Source organism: Pollachius pollachius (assembly GCF_949987615.1).
Source record: "Pollachius pollachius genome assembly, chromosome: 3".
Taxonomy (NCBI): domain Eukaryota; kingdom Metazoa; phylum Chordata; class Actinopteri; order Gadiformes; family Gadidae; genus Pollachius; species Pollachius pollachius.
The window spans coordinates 6145043-6164798 of record NC_136936.1 but is presented as its reverse complement, the minus strand read 5'-3'; the positions used below and the strand labels follow the sequence as shown (position 1 = coordinate 6164798).

At 51.2% G+C, this 19756-nt stretch overlaps 1 protein-coding gene across 1 annotated transcript in view; it reads right to left on the bottom strand.

Annotated features, from left to right (window-relative positions):
* Window positions 1–19756, bottom strand: part of robo1 (roundabout, axon guidance receptor, homolog 1) — a 157162-nt gene that overhangs the window by 19792 nt on the left and 117614 nt on the right. Inside the window, exons 10-18 of the mRNA XM_079732359.1 lie at window positions 18286–18367; window positions 17726–17891; window positions 17041–17207; window positions 16771–16892; window positions 14237–14468; window positions 12893–13014; window positions 10229–10406; window positions 5787–5990; window positions 2144–2170 (exon numbers count right to left, since the gene is read on the bottom strand). Of these exons, the coding sequence (XP_079588485.1) occupies window positions 2144–2170; window positions 5787–5990; window positions 10229–10406; window positions 12893–13014; window positions 14237–14468; window positions 16771–16892; window positions 17041–17207; window positions 17726–17891; window positions 18286–18367 (1300 nt within the window). The remainder of the gene's footprint in view (window positions 1–2143; window positions 2171–5786; window positions 5991–10228; window positions 10407–12892; window positions 13015–14236; window positions 14469–16770; window positions 16893–17040; window positions 17208–17725; window positions 17892–18285; window positions 18368–19756) is intronic.

Here is a 19756-nt window from a genome sequence, read left to right as displayed (position 1 = left end):
CTGATTCAACATCAAGGAGGCGGTTAAACAGTATGCACAGGAGAAAGGACAGCTGGAACGAAGTTATACAGAATATAACATTGGAGATATATTATTATTATTATAGTAGTGTGTGATTGAATGTGAGTGTGTGGCGGTGTAGCCGCGTACCCTGTTATTGTTTGTCATGCCTGCGTGGTTCAGGGATTGTACCTGTATGTGATGTGCGTGTCTATGTGTATAATTATTTGTGTGCGTTCCAATGTGCTTGTGTGTGTTTTTCTGTGTGCAGGCCCTTGCGCATGTGTTACTATGTGGTTCCGTGTGTGTGTTTGTGATTTTGTGTCTGTGCAAGCTTGCACATGGCGGTTATTGTGTGTGTACCCCTATGTGTGTGCATGAGAGACATTCTGGGCTGAGAGCTGTGTAAGAGCCTTTCGGAGGATGGAGCTTCAGAGCTGTGATCCTCTGCTAGCCCAGTTAGCCTAGCTAGTCCTGTTAGCCCAGCAGCTAGCCCAGCAGCCAGCCCAGTTAGCCCAGTTAGCCCAGTGTGTCTGTAGCTGCCTGCAGGTTGCATCACCCTCTCAAGGAGCACTAGGCTGCCAGTGTGTGAAGGAGAGATTAACTCCCAACTTTAATAACAATCCTGCTCCATTTCTCTCTCTCTCTCACTCTTGCTCTCGGTCTTGCTCTCTCGTCAGAATCGAGGGTTGAGATGTGTGTGTGTGTGGGTTGTGATGCGTGTGTGTGTGTGTTGCGTTGGGTATGTGTGCTTTGGTGTGTGTGTGTGTTAGTTGTGGTTTGTGTTGTTATTTGAGTATTTCCGTGAGTATTGTATTGCTGTGTGTGTGTGTGTGTGTGTGTGTCTGTGTGTGTGCACGTGGAGGTGTCTGTGTGACGGTTGATCCTCTTCATATTAAGAAAAATAATTGCTTTTCTTACTTTTCCATCCACAGCCAAAATTTCCCAAACCTGACCAACATGCCTTGCTATGTGGAAATGGACTTGAATTGTTTTCTGCGTTTCAGCATTTCAACAGCAGGTTGAGAAACACTGGCTTAAAATGTGCTTCCATAAACAGCCAAGCATAAACAAGTGCCCATTGGCTAAAAGAGATGAGCTCAGAGTGAATTGGGTCTGAAAGGGTTCAAACTTCCAGCGTCTTCTGAAGCAAGATTGAAAAAGTAAATTCCAGACCTGAAGCTAAGCCTTGAGGACTAAGGGAAGAAAAAAACGGAGTTTACGGTTCACCTGGAGCCTGGGCACAGATAGGATTAGTCAGCTCAACCACAAACACCTCACTCCCTTACAACTCGTCCACTCTCTCTCTCTCCCCCTCCCTCACCCTTTCACTGCACCTTTACCCTGTTGCTGCTCCTGAATCGAGTGTTGGCCAACGCCCTGTCAGACATACACACAAGCACACACGTAAAACACACACAGCCTAACCGCACATCAACACACACATACATACACATAAACACACAAAGCCCTACCCCAAACATACCCATCCAATCAAACACACACACACACACACCCTCCCCTACACACACCAAGACACCCCCAGCCACACACCTGCCCCCCCGCCGCCAAACACACACAAACAAAGGAACGATTTATTCCTTTCATCTCTGGAACGTCACCTCAAGTCAGCGATTACCTCTTCGTTGGGACTGCCTCCTGCCTACCTAATGCGTGTGTTGCTGCTGCTGCTGTATGGTAAAACGCTTCCTGAGGTTACCTTTGATCAAGTCTACGCCGGTTTCAACCTCTTCTCTGCCTGACACGCTCCTCTTTAAGCCTTGCGTGCTGTCACCGCTAAAATCATGGTCCTGGGAGAAGCTCAACACGTCTTGATACTTCTGTTTTTCCCTCTCTTCGGCGAGGCCGTGAGATGAAGTGGTCCTCTCCGACGGCAGTCAGTCAACAGCTCTTCACAGAACTAACCGCGTCCGTATAGAGTTTCAGCAGGAACGCTTTTTAATCCACTTTTAGAGGGGAAATGTACATCCAAACCGACACGAATTGCAGGTCGTCTGCGCTGTGTGTTTTGAAGACGTAAACCGTGGGATTTGTGCAGAACTTCATTCGAGATCTCTGTAGAGCTTTTGCCAAACAGAGGGGGGAAAGAAGAAGAAAATAACAGGGAGAGATAAGGGCTTACCTGTAGGTGTGAAGGTAAAGGATGGAACTGTTGGTCCGGGCAGAACACCAAAACAAGGAGAGAAAACAAGGCAAACATCAGGCACAAACCAGTCGGGTTAGGAAACAGCAACATGAACACAAAATACATCTCTACTTTTTGTGTACTGCTACATCTCTACCACAGTGTCCCCCACAGTGAAAGCACACCAGCATATCACATTGCCAGAGATTGCATTACAAAAGAAACCTAAAACAAAAGATTGCAGATTCTCCTCTCCTCATTCATGGCTGTTTCACAGCCCTCCCTCCACGTCCCTCCTAGACCCCCTCCCTGTGGAAGGTGAGACTACGTCCAGCTGCTGGTTCTACTTTAGTCCCAGGCTTCCAGAGGGCCTGCTGGGAGGTGAGGTCACTCACCAAGGAGATTTCTCTCGCTTCTTCCACACACAGCAGATTGATTACATCCACTTAGCCACGGAGCGAAGGCTAGCACGGAACACCATCTGAAATATGTTACATTAGTCTCCTCCTTGGAGGTGACTAACGTAACATATTTCGTGTTTGTCGTGTCATTATCAGGGGATGGCTCGGAGCGCAATATATTAATACTTGTATCAGTAAATGCAAAAAAAATAAAAACTATTATGTTCACAGGCTGTGGATGAAGCTCTCTTGCTCTTACTTGCTTCCTTCTTTGTAAAGGTTATTTTTTCAGAATATGCTCAGAACGCAGGTTGCTTTATATGAAACAAAGCCTTTTACAGAATAGCACGTTCTGAATTCTCAGATTCCTTAATGACCTTCTAGAGTGGTGGATAATTGCCTTTTCAAGAGGAAAAAAAGAGGGTAAGGCCTTCCCCATGAATGTCATACATACGTATATACATTAATTAATTTGTGGTGATTATCTTCATTGACACTGTTATTAATGACAAACTTAAATAAAGTATAGGGGATGAATATTGTATCGGCAAAAATAAAGTTGTTATGTTATTTTCATTTGAGCAAGACAAAATACAAGAAAGTAATAAATATGTAAATAGGCACCTTTCAAATTGGTATCCAGGGTTTAACACAGAATGACGACTTTTTTCCTCAATAACCTCCTTTGACGTTGTCAATGGTTAATGAACAATTTAGACAGTACACCCGTTTTTTTGTTGCATATTACAATATCAAAACGCAGCTGAACAGTTGCTGCGGGGCAAACAAAAAGAAAAGGAAAACGTTACGTGACTCAATTAATGAGCTGCAAGTGTTGCGATTGTGTTTGGGGGGAGAAAATGTGCTGTTGTCTGGCACCAACACCTAGGTTGACAAAGGGGTTATTTAGAGTGGGGAACAGTCACTGCCAGGACAATTACACAGGAAAAGCAATTTGATGACACACACACACACACACACACACACACACACACATACACACGCGCGCGCACATGCAAATGCACATTCACTCACCTCCCCGCACACACACACACACACACACACACACACACACACACACACACACACACACCCACACACACGGCCTCCGCCCGCGTTCCAACTACTTCAGTTTCGAGTGAAGACTGTTGCTTCATGTGGTTGCAATTATACCCTTCTCCTCTTCTCAAAACATTCTTACTTACCAGTTCCAGCAGGGTCCATGGTCCCTTGCGGTTTCAGAAATCAGGAGGGAGATGGAGGGGCGGAGAGAGAGAGAGAGAGCGAGAGAGGGCGACACACTTGTCTACCGTGCCCACGGAGAGAGCAGCGGTCCGCCTATAGCGAGTGATACGGAGCCTGCGGCTACCACCTCCTAATTCAACCTCCTCTCTCCTCTCTCCTCTCTCCTCCACGCAGCGGTCGCCCAAAAACACCGACCCGGTTGCCATGACAACCTCCGAGGTGAGTCGAGGAAGTTATCTACGCTCACAGAACGGCTATTGTCTGTAAAGTACGAAGCGACTTGGCAACAGTTTCTAATAAAGAAAGCCTGCTGTGTGCCAAAACGTTACCTTTATTCCTTGTTTGCAACCAACACACCAACCACACACACACACACACACACACACACACACACACACGCACACACACACAAACACCGCGCAACGCTGCCGTATTAGATTCGAAAACCGAGCTGTCTATTTCCCTGAATGTCATCCAGTGTGCCTGAGAAAGATGACTTTAAGGTAATCCACACCACGATGAAAACACCAGGCTCGTGGCCGTCACAATCGGCCCCACACGTGCATCTGCGTACGGAAAAGGAACCCCAGGCCCCCAGGCAGATTAAGACAACGGCTCAGCCAAGGTATCCATCTCCCTCCTCTGTCTAAATGACTCCTTACCAACAGCTGGAGGGTGGGTGGGACACCCACCCAGGGGGTTAACATGGAGCAGACCAGCCAGTCTACCCCCTAACCCCAGGCTGGCCCCACCCTACGGCTTCGACAGCGCCAGAGTCCCGGCTAATCCCACCCATTGTTTGTGTGTGTCTGGAGCGGAGCAGGGTGAAGTGTGGATCCCCTCTGACCAGGGAGCTCTGGGGTGGGGGGTGTCAGGGGGGGGAGGGTGACAGAGTAACAGGTAAGGGCCCTTCACGGGGCCCCAACCAGCTGCATCGCCCCGGGGCCCACACACACATTACCACCGGCCCAGACACAAATGAGACCCGGGCACAAAGCCCTAATAGCCCCTCTTGGTTCTCTTGTGTAAGTGTTGTGGAAAGGGGGAGGGCTTGTGTCGTGAACCCTGTCACTTTGGCTCAAGGCAGTTCAAAATAAAAGCGCTTATTTGGGGGGGGGGGGGGGGGAGAGGTAAGGTCTGGTTTGGTCGGGCCGTCTGGGTGGAATTAGAAGCAGTAGCAGCCACATCCAAGAGGGAAGCGCTCCTCACCGAACCGCCGTAACAAAGACACTAACTAGCGAGTGGATGACGCAAGGAGCGCCAACTCCTCCACAATAAAAGACCTTGGTTTGCAACAACAGCTAAGATAAAATGCAGGGGGTGTCAGTGTGTCCTACATAATATAGTTGTTGTCGTTTCTCTGTTTCCAAGGGAAATCAAAACGGAACGACTTAAAAGGGACTTTGCTCTGTGGCTTCAGTTTCCAAACAATCTTCAGCAATAGAAAATACTTTTCCACACCCACACTACCGCAAAACTGTAGTACTCCAAATTACACTCTGCATCAGATCCATCCAACGTCTCCCTTGCGGGTGTGAATTAGTTGGGAGATGTTTTGGTAATGAGGAGTGAAATCATTACAGTTTGTCAACAAGATTGGAGTAAACCTGATGCTATAGTCTCCAAGACTTCTACGTCTACACTTTATTCATACACTTAAAGCTGTTGTGTGTTCTAGGGTGTTGACTCTCAGCCAGGAAGTTACTGGGTTTGATCCCCTTCTGTCTGCTGTCTCCCTGTACGCACCCCAGATCGGGTTTCGGTTTCTGGACAGTTTTCTGAACAAATCCAACAATAAAGCGACGCCTTATCTGATGTCATCGGACCTCAAGTACCCCAACAGACGACCAGCTCCTTAAAGAAACGTATCCGAATGCTGTGGAAGTTGCAATGGAGACGTATCGCAACTCCCTCAAATCGGCTCCCTCCGACCGCCCTCCGACCCTGGCACGTGCACACGTAGGAAACACACGTGCGCTGCATGGAACGCCCACCTTTGCGTATGCCGGCGTAGCTGGTGGAGTGGCCGCTCCTCTTCTTCCGGTGGCGGTACAGCCAGATGCTGAACACCATCAGGATGATCCAGCACGCCGCGCCAATGCCCGCGATGAACGCCGGCTGCTTCACCACGTCCGAGATCTGCTGGGACAAGGGGTTCTGGGGGTCCGACGGCGACTCGGTCATGCGGCCCGAAGCGTCTGGGAGGGGGGGGGGGAAGGTGGAGGAAGAGGTGGGGGTGGAGGTGGAGGAAGGAAGGTTGGGGAGGTAGAGGAGAAGAAGATGGAGGAGGGAGAGGTGGTGGAAGACAGGGGGAGGAGGGTGGAGGAGGAGGAGGAGTAGGGGTTGTTGGGAAGAGAGAAAGGGGGTTACAGATTACACAAGGACAGTAAAGTTGTCAAAACTCGAAAACATCTTTGAGCAAAATGACTGACAGCCTAACTGATCATTAATATGCATATATTAAGTCAATTTAAAGCCTAAAGAGAAATGACATTCACAAATAGTAGTAAAAAAACGAGAAACTAAACCCCTGATGAAAGAGGAGAGGGGAAAGAAACCATTTGAGTCAAGAATATTTCTATGTAAATATTTGGGGAAAGAGAACGGCAACGCAATGACGGGCGTGAAATCATGACAGTTAAAGTCAAAACATTTGGGAGGAAATTAGGAATGTTTTCCTTTTAAGTAAAGCAGCGGGAGCTAGAGGAGCAAATAAACGGGGAACATTTTCCTCTCGCTTCTCTTTACCCCGACATCACAAAAAAAAGGCTTTCTTTCATCTGCGCCGATGAGGGTGAGGTCGGGGAGGGGGGAGGGAAGAGGAAGGGGAACGAAGACGGGGGAGGGAGGACTCTGCTCTATATGAATCACAAAGCTTCCACCAGCAACCTCTCAATCATCAACAAACAGACGAGGGCACGTCTCTCCTCAAGGAACATTCAGAGCATCTTGCCTCCGTGACGCTCCGGAGCAGCGTAACCACCGTGGATGATTACAGGGACAGCAGAAACCGGTGGATCCTTAATAGCGATAATGACATTAATAAAAGGCCCGTCCTGTCTTCGCCTGGTGGTGAACGCCAAGCTACAGCTTGTCTCTGCAGACACAGGGGCTGTGAGCGTAGGCCAAGCTGTTTGGCTATTGTGAAACACACTGTGAGAGAGAGCAGGGTGTGACCGCGACCACAGCACCCACCGCTCAGTCTGCACCCCTCGTCTGTTAGCCGGGGGCACGCACACACATGAACACATGCCTTTCATGAAAGATCTCTTGTTCTGACTCTGGCCCTAGCTCCCCCTGGTGCAGAATCTCACCAAGCTGTTTCTTTCTTGTTCTTCTCTGTCTGTATTTCCGCCACTCTCTCTCGCTCTCTCTCTCTCTCTCTCGCTTTCTCTCACTTTCTCTCTCTCGCTTTCTCTCACTTTCTCTCTCTCTCTCCCTCTCTCTCTGCCTCTCTCTCTCTGTATCTCTGCCTCTCTCACTCGCCCTCTGCCCCTCTATCTCTCTGTATCTCACTCTCTCTGCCTCTCTCCATCATATTATTTGTTTCATCGTGCAGACAACTTCTTCCATCAACGCTCTTGTAGCCACAGGGAAGATTGAGTCGGACAGGCAGACAGGCCTGTGATGTTGTATTTCTTTTTTGACTTTGTATCAGCCAGACAGCGAGACATCCAATCAAAAAACCATCCATCCTTCGATGCACCCATCCACCAATCCCACGTCCACACATGCTCATTCCTTCACCCACCTATCCACCCATCCAGCCAGCCAGACCACCATTCCCTCCCCCTACTCCACAGTCCAAGTCAATCCCTCCCGGTTTCTCCTCCCGTCTATACATCAAATAGCAGTTTCCTTTCTGAGGCTGAAGCAGGAGAGGGGGGGGGGAGGAGAGGAGGGGAGGAGAGGAGGAGGGGGGAGAGTGAAGGAGAAAAGGAGAAGGAGACGAGGAATCGAGGAGAGGGGGAGAAGGGGAGTGGGGGAGCGGGGGAGAGGAGGAGAGGAGGAGAGGAGGAGAGGGGGAGAGGAGGAGAGGGCGAGAGGGGGAGAGGAGGAGAGGGGGAGAGGAGGAGAGGAGGAGAGGAGGAGAGGAGGAGAGGGCGAGAGGGGGAGGCCGGGAGAGGAGGAGAGGAGGAGAGGAGGAGTGGAGGAGAGGGGGAGAGGAGGAGAGGGGGAGAGGGGGAGAGGAGGAGAGGGGGAGTGGAGGAGAGGGGAAGAGGAGGAGAGGGGGAGAGAAGGAGAGGGGGAGAGAAGGAGAGGGGGAGAGAGGGACTGGAGGAGAGGGGGAGAAGAGGAGTGGAGGAGAGGGGTACAGGAGGAGAGGAGTGGAGGAGAGGGGGAGAGGAGGAGAGGAGGAGAGGAGGAGAGGGGGAGAGGAGGACAGGAGGAGAGGGGGAGATTGGGAGAGGGGGAGAGGGGGAGATTGGGAGAGGGGGAGAGGAGGAGAGGAGGAGAGGGGGAGAGGGGGAGAGGAGGAGAGGGGGAGAGGAGGAGAGGAGGAGAGGGGGAGAGGAGGAGAGGGGGAGAAAAGGGGAGGGGGAGAGGGGGGAGGAGGAGAGGGGGAGAGGAGGAGAGGGGGAGAGGAGGAGATGGGGAGAGAAAGGGAGGGGGAGAGAAGGAGAGGGGGAGAGGGGGAGAGGAGGAGAGGGGGAGAGGAGGAGATGGGGAGGGAAGGGGAGGGGGAGAGAAGGAGAGGGGGAGATTGGGAGAGGGGGAGAGAAGGGGAGGGGGAGAGGGGGAGAGGGGGAGAGGAGGAGAGGGGGAGAGGAGGAGAGGAGGAGAGGGGGAGAGGAGGAGAGGGGAGAGGAGGAGAGGAGGAGAGGGGGAGAGGAGGAGAGGGGGAGAGGGGGAGAGAAGGAGAGGGGGAGAGGAGGAGAGGGGGAGAGGGGGAGAGGGGGAGATTGGGAGAGGGGGAGAGAAGGGGAGGAGGAGAGGGGAGAGGAGGAGAGGAGGAGAGGAGGAGAGAAGGAGAGGAGGAGAGGGGGACAGGGGGAGAGGGGGAGAGGAGGAGAGGGGGACAGGGGGAGAGGGGGAGAGGGGGAGAGGAGGAGAGGAGGAGAGGGGGAGAGGAGGAGAGAAGGAGAGGGGGAGAGGAGGAGAGGAGGAGAGGAGGAGAGAAGGAGAGGAGGAGAGGGGGACAGGGGGAGAGGGGGACAGGGGGAGAGGAGGAGAGGGGGACAGGGGGAGAGGGGGAGAGGGGTGGGGGAGCCGTGCAGTCAGGTACCCTGGCCGGGATGAGGAGCACCGCCAGCCTCGGCAGAGTGTGACAGATGCGTTTGGGTGAAGCATTCCCTGGGGCGCAGTGTTCCACCGCAGTGTTGGAACAGGCAGCACCATCGCCACGGGAACCCTTGAGTGGGTGGAATCGTATCAGTCACAGCCTGCCCCCCCCCCCCCAGTGCCCAGACGCCCCCTTGCACTTAACCACACACATACACACACATGTACGCACACACAGGAAGAAAGGAACGCATTCACACACACGCACAAAGGTCGACACAGACACACACACAGGCACACACACATACACACACACACACACACACACACACACAGCTAGATAAAAACCTGGGATACCTGTCTTTCTTTTTGACTATTGAACTTTCTCTCTCTCTCTCGCTCTACTGTATTCTCTCTATATTCCATTATCTATCTCTGTCTGCCTCTCTCTCTCTATTCAATTTCCCGTGTATCTCTCCCTTTCTCTCACAGTGAAATTGGCTGTCTTCTTTCCCATCCAGAATGTCTCGATGGTGGTACTGCGCTTTAGGGAAATAAACCCCACACGATATTGCTAAACTGAAAATAGAGAAAACGCAAACCAAAAATCTCAATAGCAAAAAATAAGGCAATTGTTTGGCTCACCACACTGATATTGTTATTCTCCAGCACACTGAATTCACGAGCGCCTTCATCATGCTAGTGCTGCTCAGAACCAGATCAAGCACCCAGGACCGGTGAATAGAACAGGGAGGGTCGGCCATGACTGAACAGCCCGGCTGCACATGAATGCCGCAGGATTGACAGAGTTCAGGCTGTGTTAAAACAAGGAATTCATGCTTATCTAGGATCACTTTGGGTGCGTTTCAAAGTGTTTGCCGACTGAATCCTTGCTGGTACGCTTTCTGTTCAAGCATCGGGCTTTAACGTTGTTTACTCCAAATCAAAAGCAAACACGAGGTTCAAAAAAACGCTCCTTTTTTTACACATAAAAGGCAAAATCCTTATTTAATTGCAATATGCTGCTACCATTTAGCACGCGGCCGCATGATTAACAGTGCGTTGGGAAAGCATGAAAGTACCAAGATGTAAACACAAGTCCAATTAAAAGCGCACATCAGACTCATACACCCAGCGGGGGGGGGGGGGGGGGGGGGGGGGAGAGAAGGGGGGGGGGGGGGAGGCGCAGTTATGAGGTCACATCCCGGCTCACCCAGCTGGAAGTAGGTGACGTCGCTCTTGACTCCCGGGCCGGCGCCAGTACTGGCTGCGACCTCCACGCTGTAACGGATCCCCGGGGTCAGGCTGGTGATGGGGATGAGGACGGAGAAGGAGGCGCCGTCCACTGTGCGGTTGATGTGGTACCGGCTCTCGTTCCCCAGGCACCAGATCTACCAGAAACACACACCGAGGGGTCAAGAGAATCAAAACGTACAGTGCATCGTGTGAAACGGTTTTAGGGTTGGTGATTATTTAACACGGGTTTAGAAACGAGTCCAAACGTGGTTATCAAAAATGGTAGTTCTGAAAGCAGACGGAGAAATCTTTAGAAATACCAGAGAAATACGCGAAATGGCCTGGCTGGCTTAAAGTGTTACATTGGCACAACATGGCTAATTTCTTCTGATCGGCAGCCCTGGTACGGTGGATTTAGTAACGGCTCGGGGGAGTGTCGGTGGGAAAACATATTAAACCGTTTTGAAAAATCGCAGGACCACGGTTTTCTTTTTTCCTACGGAGCAGCCCTTGACACTGTCGTGGGTGTTGGTTCAGGTAGCCATAACATGTCTGAGAGCAGAACTTAAGTCCATGAAAAACAACTGGGGATCAGTGGGTACCTCCATAACGCAATTACACCGGGGCTAATGCCTCGGCTAGCAGGAAGCCGAGCGAGCAAACCTGGGGGTCTACAAAGAGAGCCATACATACACCTCAGCACGAGTTCACACATCCTGAAGCTGTACACAATGCTTTCTTAACACACCCATACACACACTCGCACAAACACAGGCACATACACAGTACAAACACCTTCCAACACCTAGTTAACCACCAGGTTAGCAAACAAGCTTTCAAGTGTGTATGTGTGTGTATGTCTGTCTGCATGCCTTGGTGTTGGATTTTGGGTGAATGTATGTTAGAGTGACTCTGAATGTGTCTGCATATGTTTGTTTGCTTTGTATGTATGTAGGCCTAGTATATGTGTGTGTGTGTGTGTGGGGGGGGGTATCTATATATGTGTGTGTGTGTGTGTGTATTTATATGTGTGTGTGTGTGTGTGTGTGTGTGTGTGTGTGTGTGTGTGTGTGTGTGTTCGTGTGTGTGTGTTCGTGTGTGTGTGTTTGTGTGTGTGTGTGTCTATATGTATGATGGAGTATTTCACCACCCTACTTCCTGGGGGCTTTGTGAGTTCCTAGAAGGGGAAGATCCTCTGGGGAGCCGGCACAGTAACGAGTAGGGAGAATGGATTTAACAACCATGAAATTACTATAAACCCTATCGCCAGAAAACATTTACCTGGAGAATGAACAGTGGCTTAACTTTTGCACTCACTGAGCCTCACCGTTTCCTCCGCCACTAAACCACATCCCCCATGACCACAAAATACACATTTCCAATTAAAATCGCAGCCTTCGCACAACTACATGGTCCATGTGGTGAATCGTACACCAACTGACACAAAGCATACATTATGATTCACATAAAGGCCTGACGAATGTATTGCAACAGCACAGCAGTCGAAAGATAAGGTCAGTTATAAACGCAGAGGGAATACAGAATAGGGTGATAATTGTGTTTTTCTCCACTTATTTTCTTTTTGGTCTTTACAGTTGGAAACCATTTTATAACAGTATCTGTATTATTCCATCGAAAATGTGATCCTTATTTCTCAAGAAATGTCATTACTTTAACATAAAACATTAAATTGTAAGAAACTATATTTTCGCAACTAATATTTTATGATGAATATTTTACAATTTCATCCATTGTAGACATGTTTTAAACTTTATTGCTATAAAACACAAGAAAAATGTGAACCAAATACACAAAATAATGTAAATATCTTCTGTCCACCAGATGGCACTGTTTTACCATAATCGACAACACCTTATTGTCTCCCTGGCTGAGCTTTCAGCAGCACGTGTTTAGCCTACTAGCCTCCTAAGGTGTGCCCCATCTCATTGTGTGTGTGTGTGTGTGTGTGTGTGTGTGTGTGTGTGTGTGTGTGTGTGTGTGTGTGTGTGTGTGTGTGTGTGTGTGTGTGTGTATCTCTATAGCAAGTACAGTTTGTGGATCCCAGATGTGTATATATCTGCAATGCTGTCTCCTTTGTCTCTCTGTATCTCTGGTTATATCTATTTTTCCTATAAAAGTGATTCTTCTTTTTCTTTTATCTTATCTGTTATCTTGGTCCCTGTATCACATCTCATTCTCTATTTATCCCTTCCTCTATCTTTCACTTTCTTTTTTTTCCTTGGTGTGTCTCTCTCTCTGTCTGTCTGTCAGTCCTTCAGTCTGTCTGTCTCTCTCCCTCTCACTATCTGTCTGTCTCTGTATCTCTCTCCCTCTTTTTCTCTGTCTGTCTCTGTCGCACTCCCTCACTCTCTCCCTCTCTTTATATACCTTTCCCTCTCTCCATCTCCCTCTCTCCCTTTCTCTCTCTCTCTCTCTCTCTCTCTCTGTCTTGCTCTCCCTCCCTTTTTGTGTTCTATATTCTCTATATTCTCTCTCCGTTTTGCCCACTCTTTCTCTCACTCTCTCTCTGTCTAAGTCTCTCTCTCTCTCTGTCTGTTTGTCTATGTCTCTCCCTCTCTCTCTCTCTGTTTGTCTATATCTCTCTCTCCCTCTCTCTCTGCCTGGTGTGAAGGACTCTCACCTTGTACTCCTGAACCAGGCCGTTCTGCTCGTCCTCGGGCGGGGGTTGCCAGGAGACCAGGACGGCGGTCCCATTGTCCGCGCTCTCCGTCACTTTGACCTCGCGCGGCGGCGCACTGGGAGCTAACGCGTGGAAAAACAAAAGAATAGACAGAAAATTCTAAATCACCCTCACGTTCCTACATTATACCACAACATTCCCTCCTTAATGGAGCGCCGTCTGCCGTTGTACGATCCAGCTGTCAGAAAAGTGCGCCTTTATCTTTGTGTCAGGGACTGGAAGCGAAGGAGAGAACAAAGGAATGGTAATCGTAAAACATTACCGTTGTTGCGCCGCTTCTGGCGGGAAAACACTCGTGTTCCGACACAAGTGATTCACAGAGTGAAAGAAAAAACGCAAGCCATGGTTTATGCACAAGGAGTGGGGCAATGTGATTACAGGAAATTAATTAGGAAAAACAAGAAGGGATATCGTAATTGCATATTGATTGAGTGCGTTTCTATCTTGGAGAGCCGGCATCGCGCTCGGAGCCCTGGAAAAACAATTATTAACAGAAACGGAAAAAACAAAGTGGGATATCCAGCAGGAAAAGTAGACGACACAAACACACATTAGCATACACACTTCGTTCCCCATAAATGTTTATCAAAGATTGACAAACATTTTAACGAGGAGCAAGGGGTTTGCTCAATCTCCCCCTAACAACCACACCCGATGAAGAATTAGCAGCCACCCTAGTCGGGTTAATGTGTGTGCTGCTTGTCATCTGCTCTCTGGTTTGTCACGTGGCCTCCAGATTTCAAAGAGCTGATAGATCCGAGGCGGGCGTGCCTGAATGCGCCGCGTTTTAACAAACACAGAACCACACACACACACGCACGCACCCACACACACACACACACACACACACACACACACGTTCTCTGTCTGAGGCTGCTGCTGGGAACAGCTGCTGTGTGTGAGGTTGCAAGCTGTGCGCACGTGAGCATTGTGTACACATGTAAACATGCACGTGACACCATGTGTGTGCACAGACGCACGCACACACAAACAAACAGCAATGGATGAATATGAGCATGTGCACGCATACACAGATGAACGCACGCACACTCATGAACAAACACAGGCACTGACATGCTCATGTGCACATAGCACACACACACACACACACATACACACACACACACACACACACACACACACACACACCATAAATAAATTGCCACACAACATACTCAGCCACGCAAACACATATCTACACACCCCACACACACAACACACACACACACACACACACACACACACACACACACACACACAGACGCGGGCCTTGGCTCCACCCACCTTCCTCCAGCGTCTTGCCGATCTTGACGTCGCTGTCCGTTCCCTGGAACTCGTTGAAGAACGGCCGCACCTTGAACTCGTAGGTGACGCCCTTCCTGAGCTGGGGCACCACGGCGCTCTCCTCCCCAGGGGTGCGGACCTCGAACACGGCCCACTCGCTCCTCTGAGCGCCCTCCGGCGCCGGCCGGTGCATCACCTTGTAGCCCTGGATGTACTGGGACTGCAGCTCCACCTAGTGGGCGGAAGGGGGAGCCGCGTGTGAGGAGACGGGCGACGACAGCGAGGGGCAGCAGACGCTTCAATTCAAACGCGGTTTTCCATGAGAACTCCAAAGGGTTTTTATGACCTCAGGGACAGGAGAATGAAGAGGGACAGGCCAGCGGGTTGGAAGAGAGATGTTAAGACGTAACATTAGAGCACACGACCGGGGATTAACCCACGATGAGGGCGAAGACGGCATCCTGCTCAAGGATTCCTCCAGGAGCCGTAGTAGTTAGTAGTTAGTTAGTTAGAGCGTCGGGGTACGAACCCAGAGACCTCCGTCTCGGAGTCAAACCGACACCCTGACCACGAGCCCTCCGGACAGTGCCCTCGGTGGGAAGCCAAGCAGCTGTGCCCGGTGCTCCGGGGCCGCGCGGCGTGGACAGCTGTGACGGATGGGGCCCCGGGCCCCTAGGCCCTCTGTGAGGAATGTGGTGCTAACGCGTGGTGTTTATCCCTCCGCATCTCTCCCATGGTCGGCCCTTCCCGCCCACCCTCCCTCTCCTCCGTCACCTCCCCCGCTCCTGCGTCGGTCCCCTCCACGCCATGCACTATTTGCAGCCGTTTACTCAAACCACAGCATGAGGTCATGGGGCCAGAGGTTCCTGTGAGTCTGGGGCTGGTTAAACCCGGGGGTGGGGGAGATGGGGGGTGGAGAGGGTCCCAGGGCAGCCTGTCTCCTTCTCTCGTAGTCCCCTTCGCGCTCCCGTCGACTGGCAGCAACAAAGTGTGTGCGTGTGTGTGTGTGTGTGTGTGTGTGTGTGTGTGTGTGTGTGTGTGTGTGGGGGGGGGGGTTGGGGGTGGGCGAGTTCCAATAACCAAGCGTGATACTAGATTACGGGGAGGGGAGGAGATAAGGTCTTCTGCTGTGGATGGGGTTGTTATTTGGTAGGATCCAGGGTTGTCCCGGGTTAACTACGAGCACGGCGTGTTAGCATTAGCGCTGTAGCCTGCGGAACGGCGCTGGATGGAGGCAGGGGTGACTTGTAAACTTGTTGACGCTTAGCGCTCTCCTGTGAAAACACGCCGTCGACTCAGGTGGTCTCCATTAGGCGGGGCTGGAAGGAGGGGGGGGGACTGTACGAACGGATTGACGCAAAGATTGGGAGAAAAAGGCCCTTCCAAGATGGGAGTGTATTCCACCCTTTAAAACAACCTCGTAAAAAAACGAGTGTGAATCTGTTGTGGCTCCACGTAAAAAAAAAGAAAGAAAGAAAAGTTCCTGAATATTGTTTCCACCCCACCAAGAACATTCCAGCGAGGAAGGGTAAGTGAGCAGAGCTGGTTTACATCAGTCATGGCATGTCGGTATCCCTTTCTTAAAAACATCTCGCCGTCTCCCATTCACCACGGCCCTGGGTCACGTCGTTCCAGCGGGGAATGCTGCGCAGTGCCTTCTGTCAAAGGAGTAAAACACACCGAAAAAACGCAGTGCGGCTCCACAAGCCCCTCTGGTGTAACCGGAGAGAGAGTTATCCATGGCCAGGACACCGCCGTGCTCATCACACTGATGGAACCCACCTATGGCCAGACCCCAAATCCAGAACTTCAGCACAGCACACAGTGGTAAAAGGTTGCCATGGTTAATGGATGCCTGATTGATTCTCTCCATCTCTCGGTACCCTTTTTTCGTCTCTCTCTCTCTCTCTCTCTCTCGCTCTCTCGTCATCTACATCTGCAAGCCATTTCCACTTTAAGAGCTCCTCCAGTTGGCTGCCTCCCACCTCTTCCTCTCTCCCCCCCCCCCCCCCCCCCCCCCCCCCCCCCCCCCCCGTGCTGTTTTAACAGCCATCGAGTGGTTCTCAATATGAAGGGGCACCGAGTGACACGTCGCACGCGGAACGGCGGTTCCTTTCTGCCGCTCTGCAGGGTCCCGTGCTCATGGGCTCGCTGGCGTTGGCTGGGGGAACGTTGGCCAGCGAGGATGGGGGTTGCGAGGTGGGGGGTGGGTGGGGCTGGAGCTGGCGGTGCTACGGCCGACCAAACCGTTGGTGCTCCGGCCAAGGCCAGATGGGCAGGGGGAAGGCGTGGGACGGGGCTGGTGGGATGTGGGACGCCCCTTCCGGAACACGTGGGGCGTTGGACGCAATGAAGTGTTCAGAGTGGAACTAATGGAGCGCTGGGAACGTGACTCGTGGATGATCCCTGTTCTGGAAGTGAAACTGAGGGAATAGCAGGAACACCGCTGCTGGGTGGAGGCTGGTGGAGGCGGCGGCCTGCAGGAAGGGGGTTAGCGGTGGAGGGTGGAGGGTGGTGGAGGCGGAGGTACTCACGGTCCACTGGACTCTGACTGAGGAGGAGGACAGGATGGTGGGGTTGTGGAGGTGGATGACCACCTCGCCCAGCTCCCTCTGGATCTGACGGTGGTCCACGCCCTGGCTCGTTGGGGGGATTTCTGGAGGGACAGCCACGCACACACAAGCACACACAAGCACACACACAAACACACACACATGATTAGCGTATGCAACACTACAGATTATACACAAGCAGAAAATGGTTCTCAAAACATTAGGGTGAGGGTCAGGGTGCAGGCACCCTACCTTGTGTCTTGACGGCGTCGGTGATGGGGCTGGGGTCGCTGAGGCCGTAGGCGTTGGCGGCGCGCACCAGGAAGAGGTAGACGGCGCTGGGCTTCAGGCCCTTCAGCAGGTAGCTCTCCGTCTTCACATGCTCCACCAGCGTCTGCCAGCTGCTGCCCGACGCGTGGCTGTGAGATGGGGGGGTATCAGGGGTTAGGTGATGGGAACACTGGGTTCCTATGCTACATGGACCTCCCCCCTCGCTCTTTTAACACACTGTCTGCCTTTCTGTCTGTCTGTCGCTTTCCATGAAGACAAACAATTATATCTAACACAAAAGTTTTAAGTATTGTTTGTCACCCAAATACCTCATTAATTAAATTTGTTTTAATCATGAAAATCATGAAAATGAATCACCAGATTGGTATTCAGTAAAAGTAAAAATAAAAACTCCCAGACTTTATGGAATCACCCTCGTCATTATAATGAAAAGATAAGATGTGCCTTATCACTCCTGGACAGGAAATTGGGGGTAAAAGTTTTATTAAAGCATATTATAGTCTCATATCATAAGGTGGATCTTTTCCTGGCTCTAATTGTCCAAAGGAAGAGGCAGCAGGGTTGCGTTAAGGGAACTAGTGAGTGATACTACTGAACTAGTGGGTGAAAGTAGTGAACTAGTGAGTGACTGTACAAGTGGTGTTACCTGAAGGCCTCGATGATGTAGGAGGTGGGCGTGGCCCCGCTCAGGTTGGGCTTCCAGGAGAGGGTGACGGAGGAGCGGCTCACCTCCGTCACCTCGGGCCTGGAGGGGGGGCTGGGGATCAGGTTGGGATCCGTGGGTCTGACGGGCTGAACCGGGACCCCGAATTCTAGACGCAGGCAGGAGAAGATAGTTACTTATATGGATCTTTTACCGCCCCTGAAAGTCCCGCTACTTACAGATGCCCACGATCCAGATGTTCTAACAGGTTCTTAAATATGGATGAAATTGTCAAATGTATGATAGTCTAGTCAAGGGTGTTTGATTCCCAGTTAAAAGGTTCAGGGTTCAAACCCCAATGTCCCCCCAAGCCTACCTAGGCATCAGGAGCAAGGAAACCTTACCTCACCCCTACCTAAGTGTCTAAATAGCAAGTGTAGTGATATTAACATATTTTTATCTGAGGTTTCAAATGAATGCATCCGTTTTTTGATCAAACCATGAAGAAGGAACAATAAAACAACAGCTTGGCCCCACATGGGCGTCTAGGCCCCCTTTCTTACCTTGCACCTCCAGGTAGGCCTTCCAGGAGGCCTCTCCGCTGGGCGTGGAGGCGATGCAGGTATACATCCCCGTGTCGCCAAGCTGCAGAAACCACAACAAACGTCAGTGAACGAGCCCTCCACGTGAGCACACGCCGCCATGTTCCACCACGATGCGTTTTCCACAACGAAACCAATGTTGTCACGGTTCCCCCTCCCCCCTTCCCTCCCCCTCTCTCCCTCTGCGGTCTACAGGACAGAGGTTTCTCCTCCGCGCTCCTCCCAACGCCACTCTCGCCGTCGGTATTGACATTCAGGCAGTGCAGCCTCCTCCCTCCCCATCACTGCCAGGTTATCTCCCTCATCATGCCTCTGCCCGACAGGGGGCTCCGGGGGGGTGATGTAGACGTCCGTGGGGGTGGTCGGTGTAGGGGCGGGTGGGGAGAGGGGGAACGGCAGCGGGGTAGAAGGCCAAGTAGGCAGATCATCCCCCAGTCAAATGGAAAAGCCTTTTGCCCGGATCACAGTCTAATTGGTGACCTTTATTTGCTTCTGCTCCGACTGACACTTGGAGGAGGGAACAAGGAGGGATCCTGATTAATGTAGCGGGTGCGGTGGCGGTCGAAGGGGGAGAAAAGGGAGAACAGGATGAATATGTTGAGATGCCTGGGAAGTGGGCGTGGCCGAGGGGAGGTACACTCACGCAGCTAAACTTGACATTTCATTTATAACATTACATCTAAAAGATGGAGATGAAAAGGATCGGCAGTCTACGTTGAGTCTTGACAGGAATATGTTTGAGGTGAATATGGAACAGGGAAAAAACAAAACATGTGTTAAATATGCAAAGAGCTATCAAATGTGTCTATGTGTGATGGTGAGCAGGTGGGTGGCTGACAGAGCCAGACAGAGAAGGGTTAGACAGACCCGACAAGAGGCAGATTGTTGGCATGATTAAGTGTTGACGCGTCATGCATTCCGCATGTAAAAGATAAAGTGGATTTATCTGTTTTTTTCGTTGTATTTCTCTCCATTGATTGCTAGCGAAAGCCGGAATGATTACTAATAAAGATGTTCAAAAACATTGAGAAGGACTGTTTAAATGTTTCATTAGGTAAGGGTGACATCGTTGTTCATGTAGTGGATGCTGAGACCCCCTTCGCTGGAGAAGGAGAGGTGATGGGACCCCTCCAGCCATCCGTCCTGCCAGCCTCCAACTGTGTGTGCGATCACACCCAAGCCACCACAACACACACCGGCAGTCGTCTAAGCACTGCCGTGTGACATGAACTCTGACCCCTAGCCATCCAAATGTTGGCAACCCCTCATTTTCCCTCAGAGTGTGGTTGCTGAAGTGGGGCCATTTTGTTTTTCTCTATTTTTGCTGACCCCCTCTCGCCCACACACACATATTCAGATAGACACATATACATATTGACCCAGACAGACAGACCGCCCCCCCCCCCCCCCCCCCCCCCCCCATACCCAACAC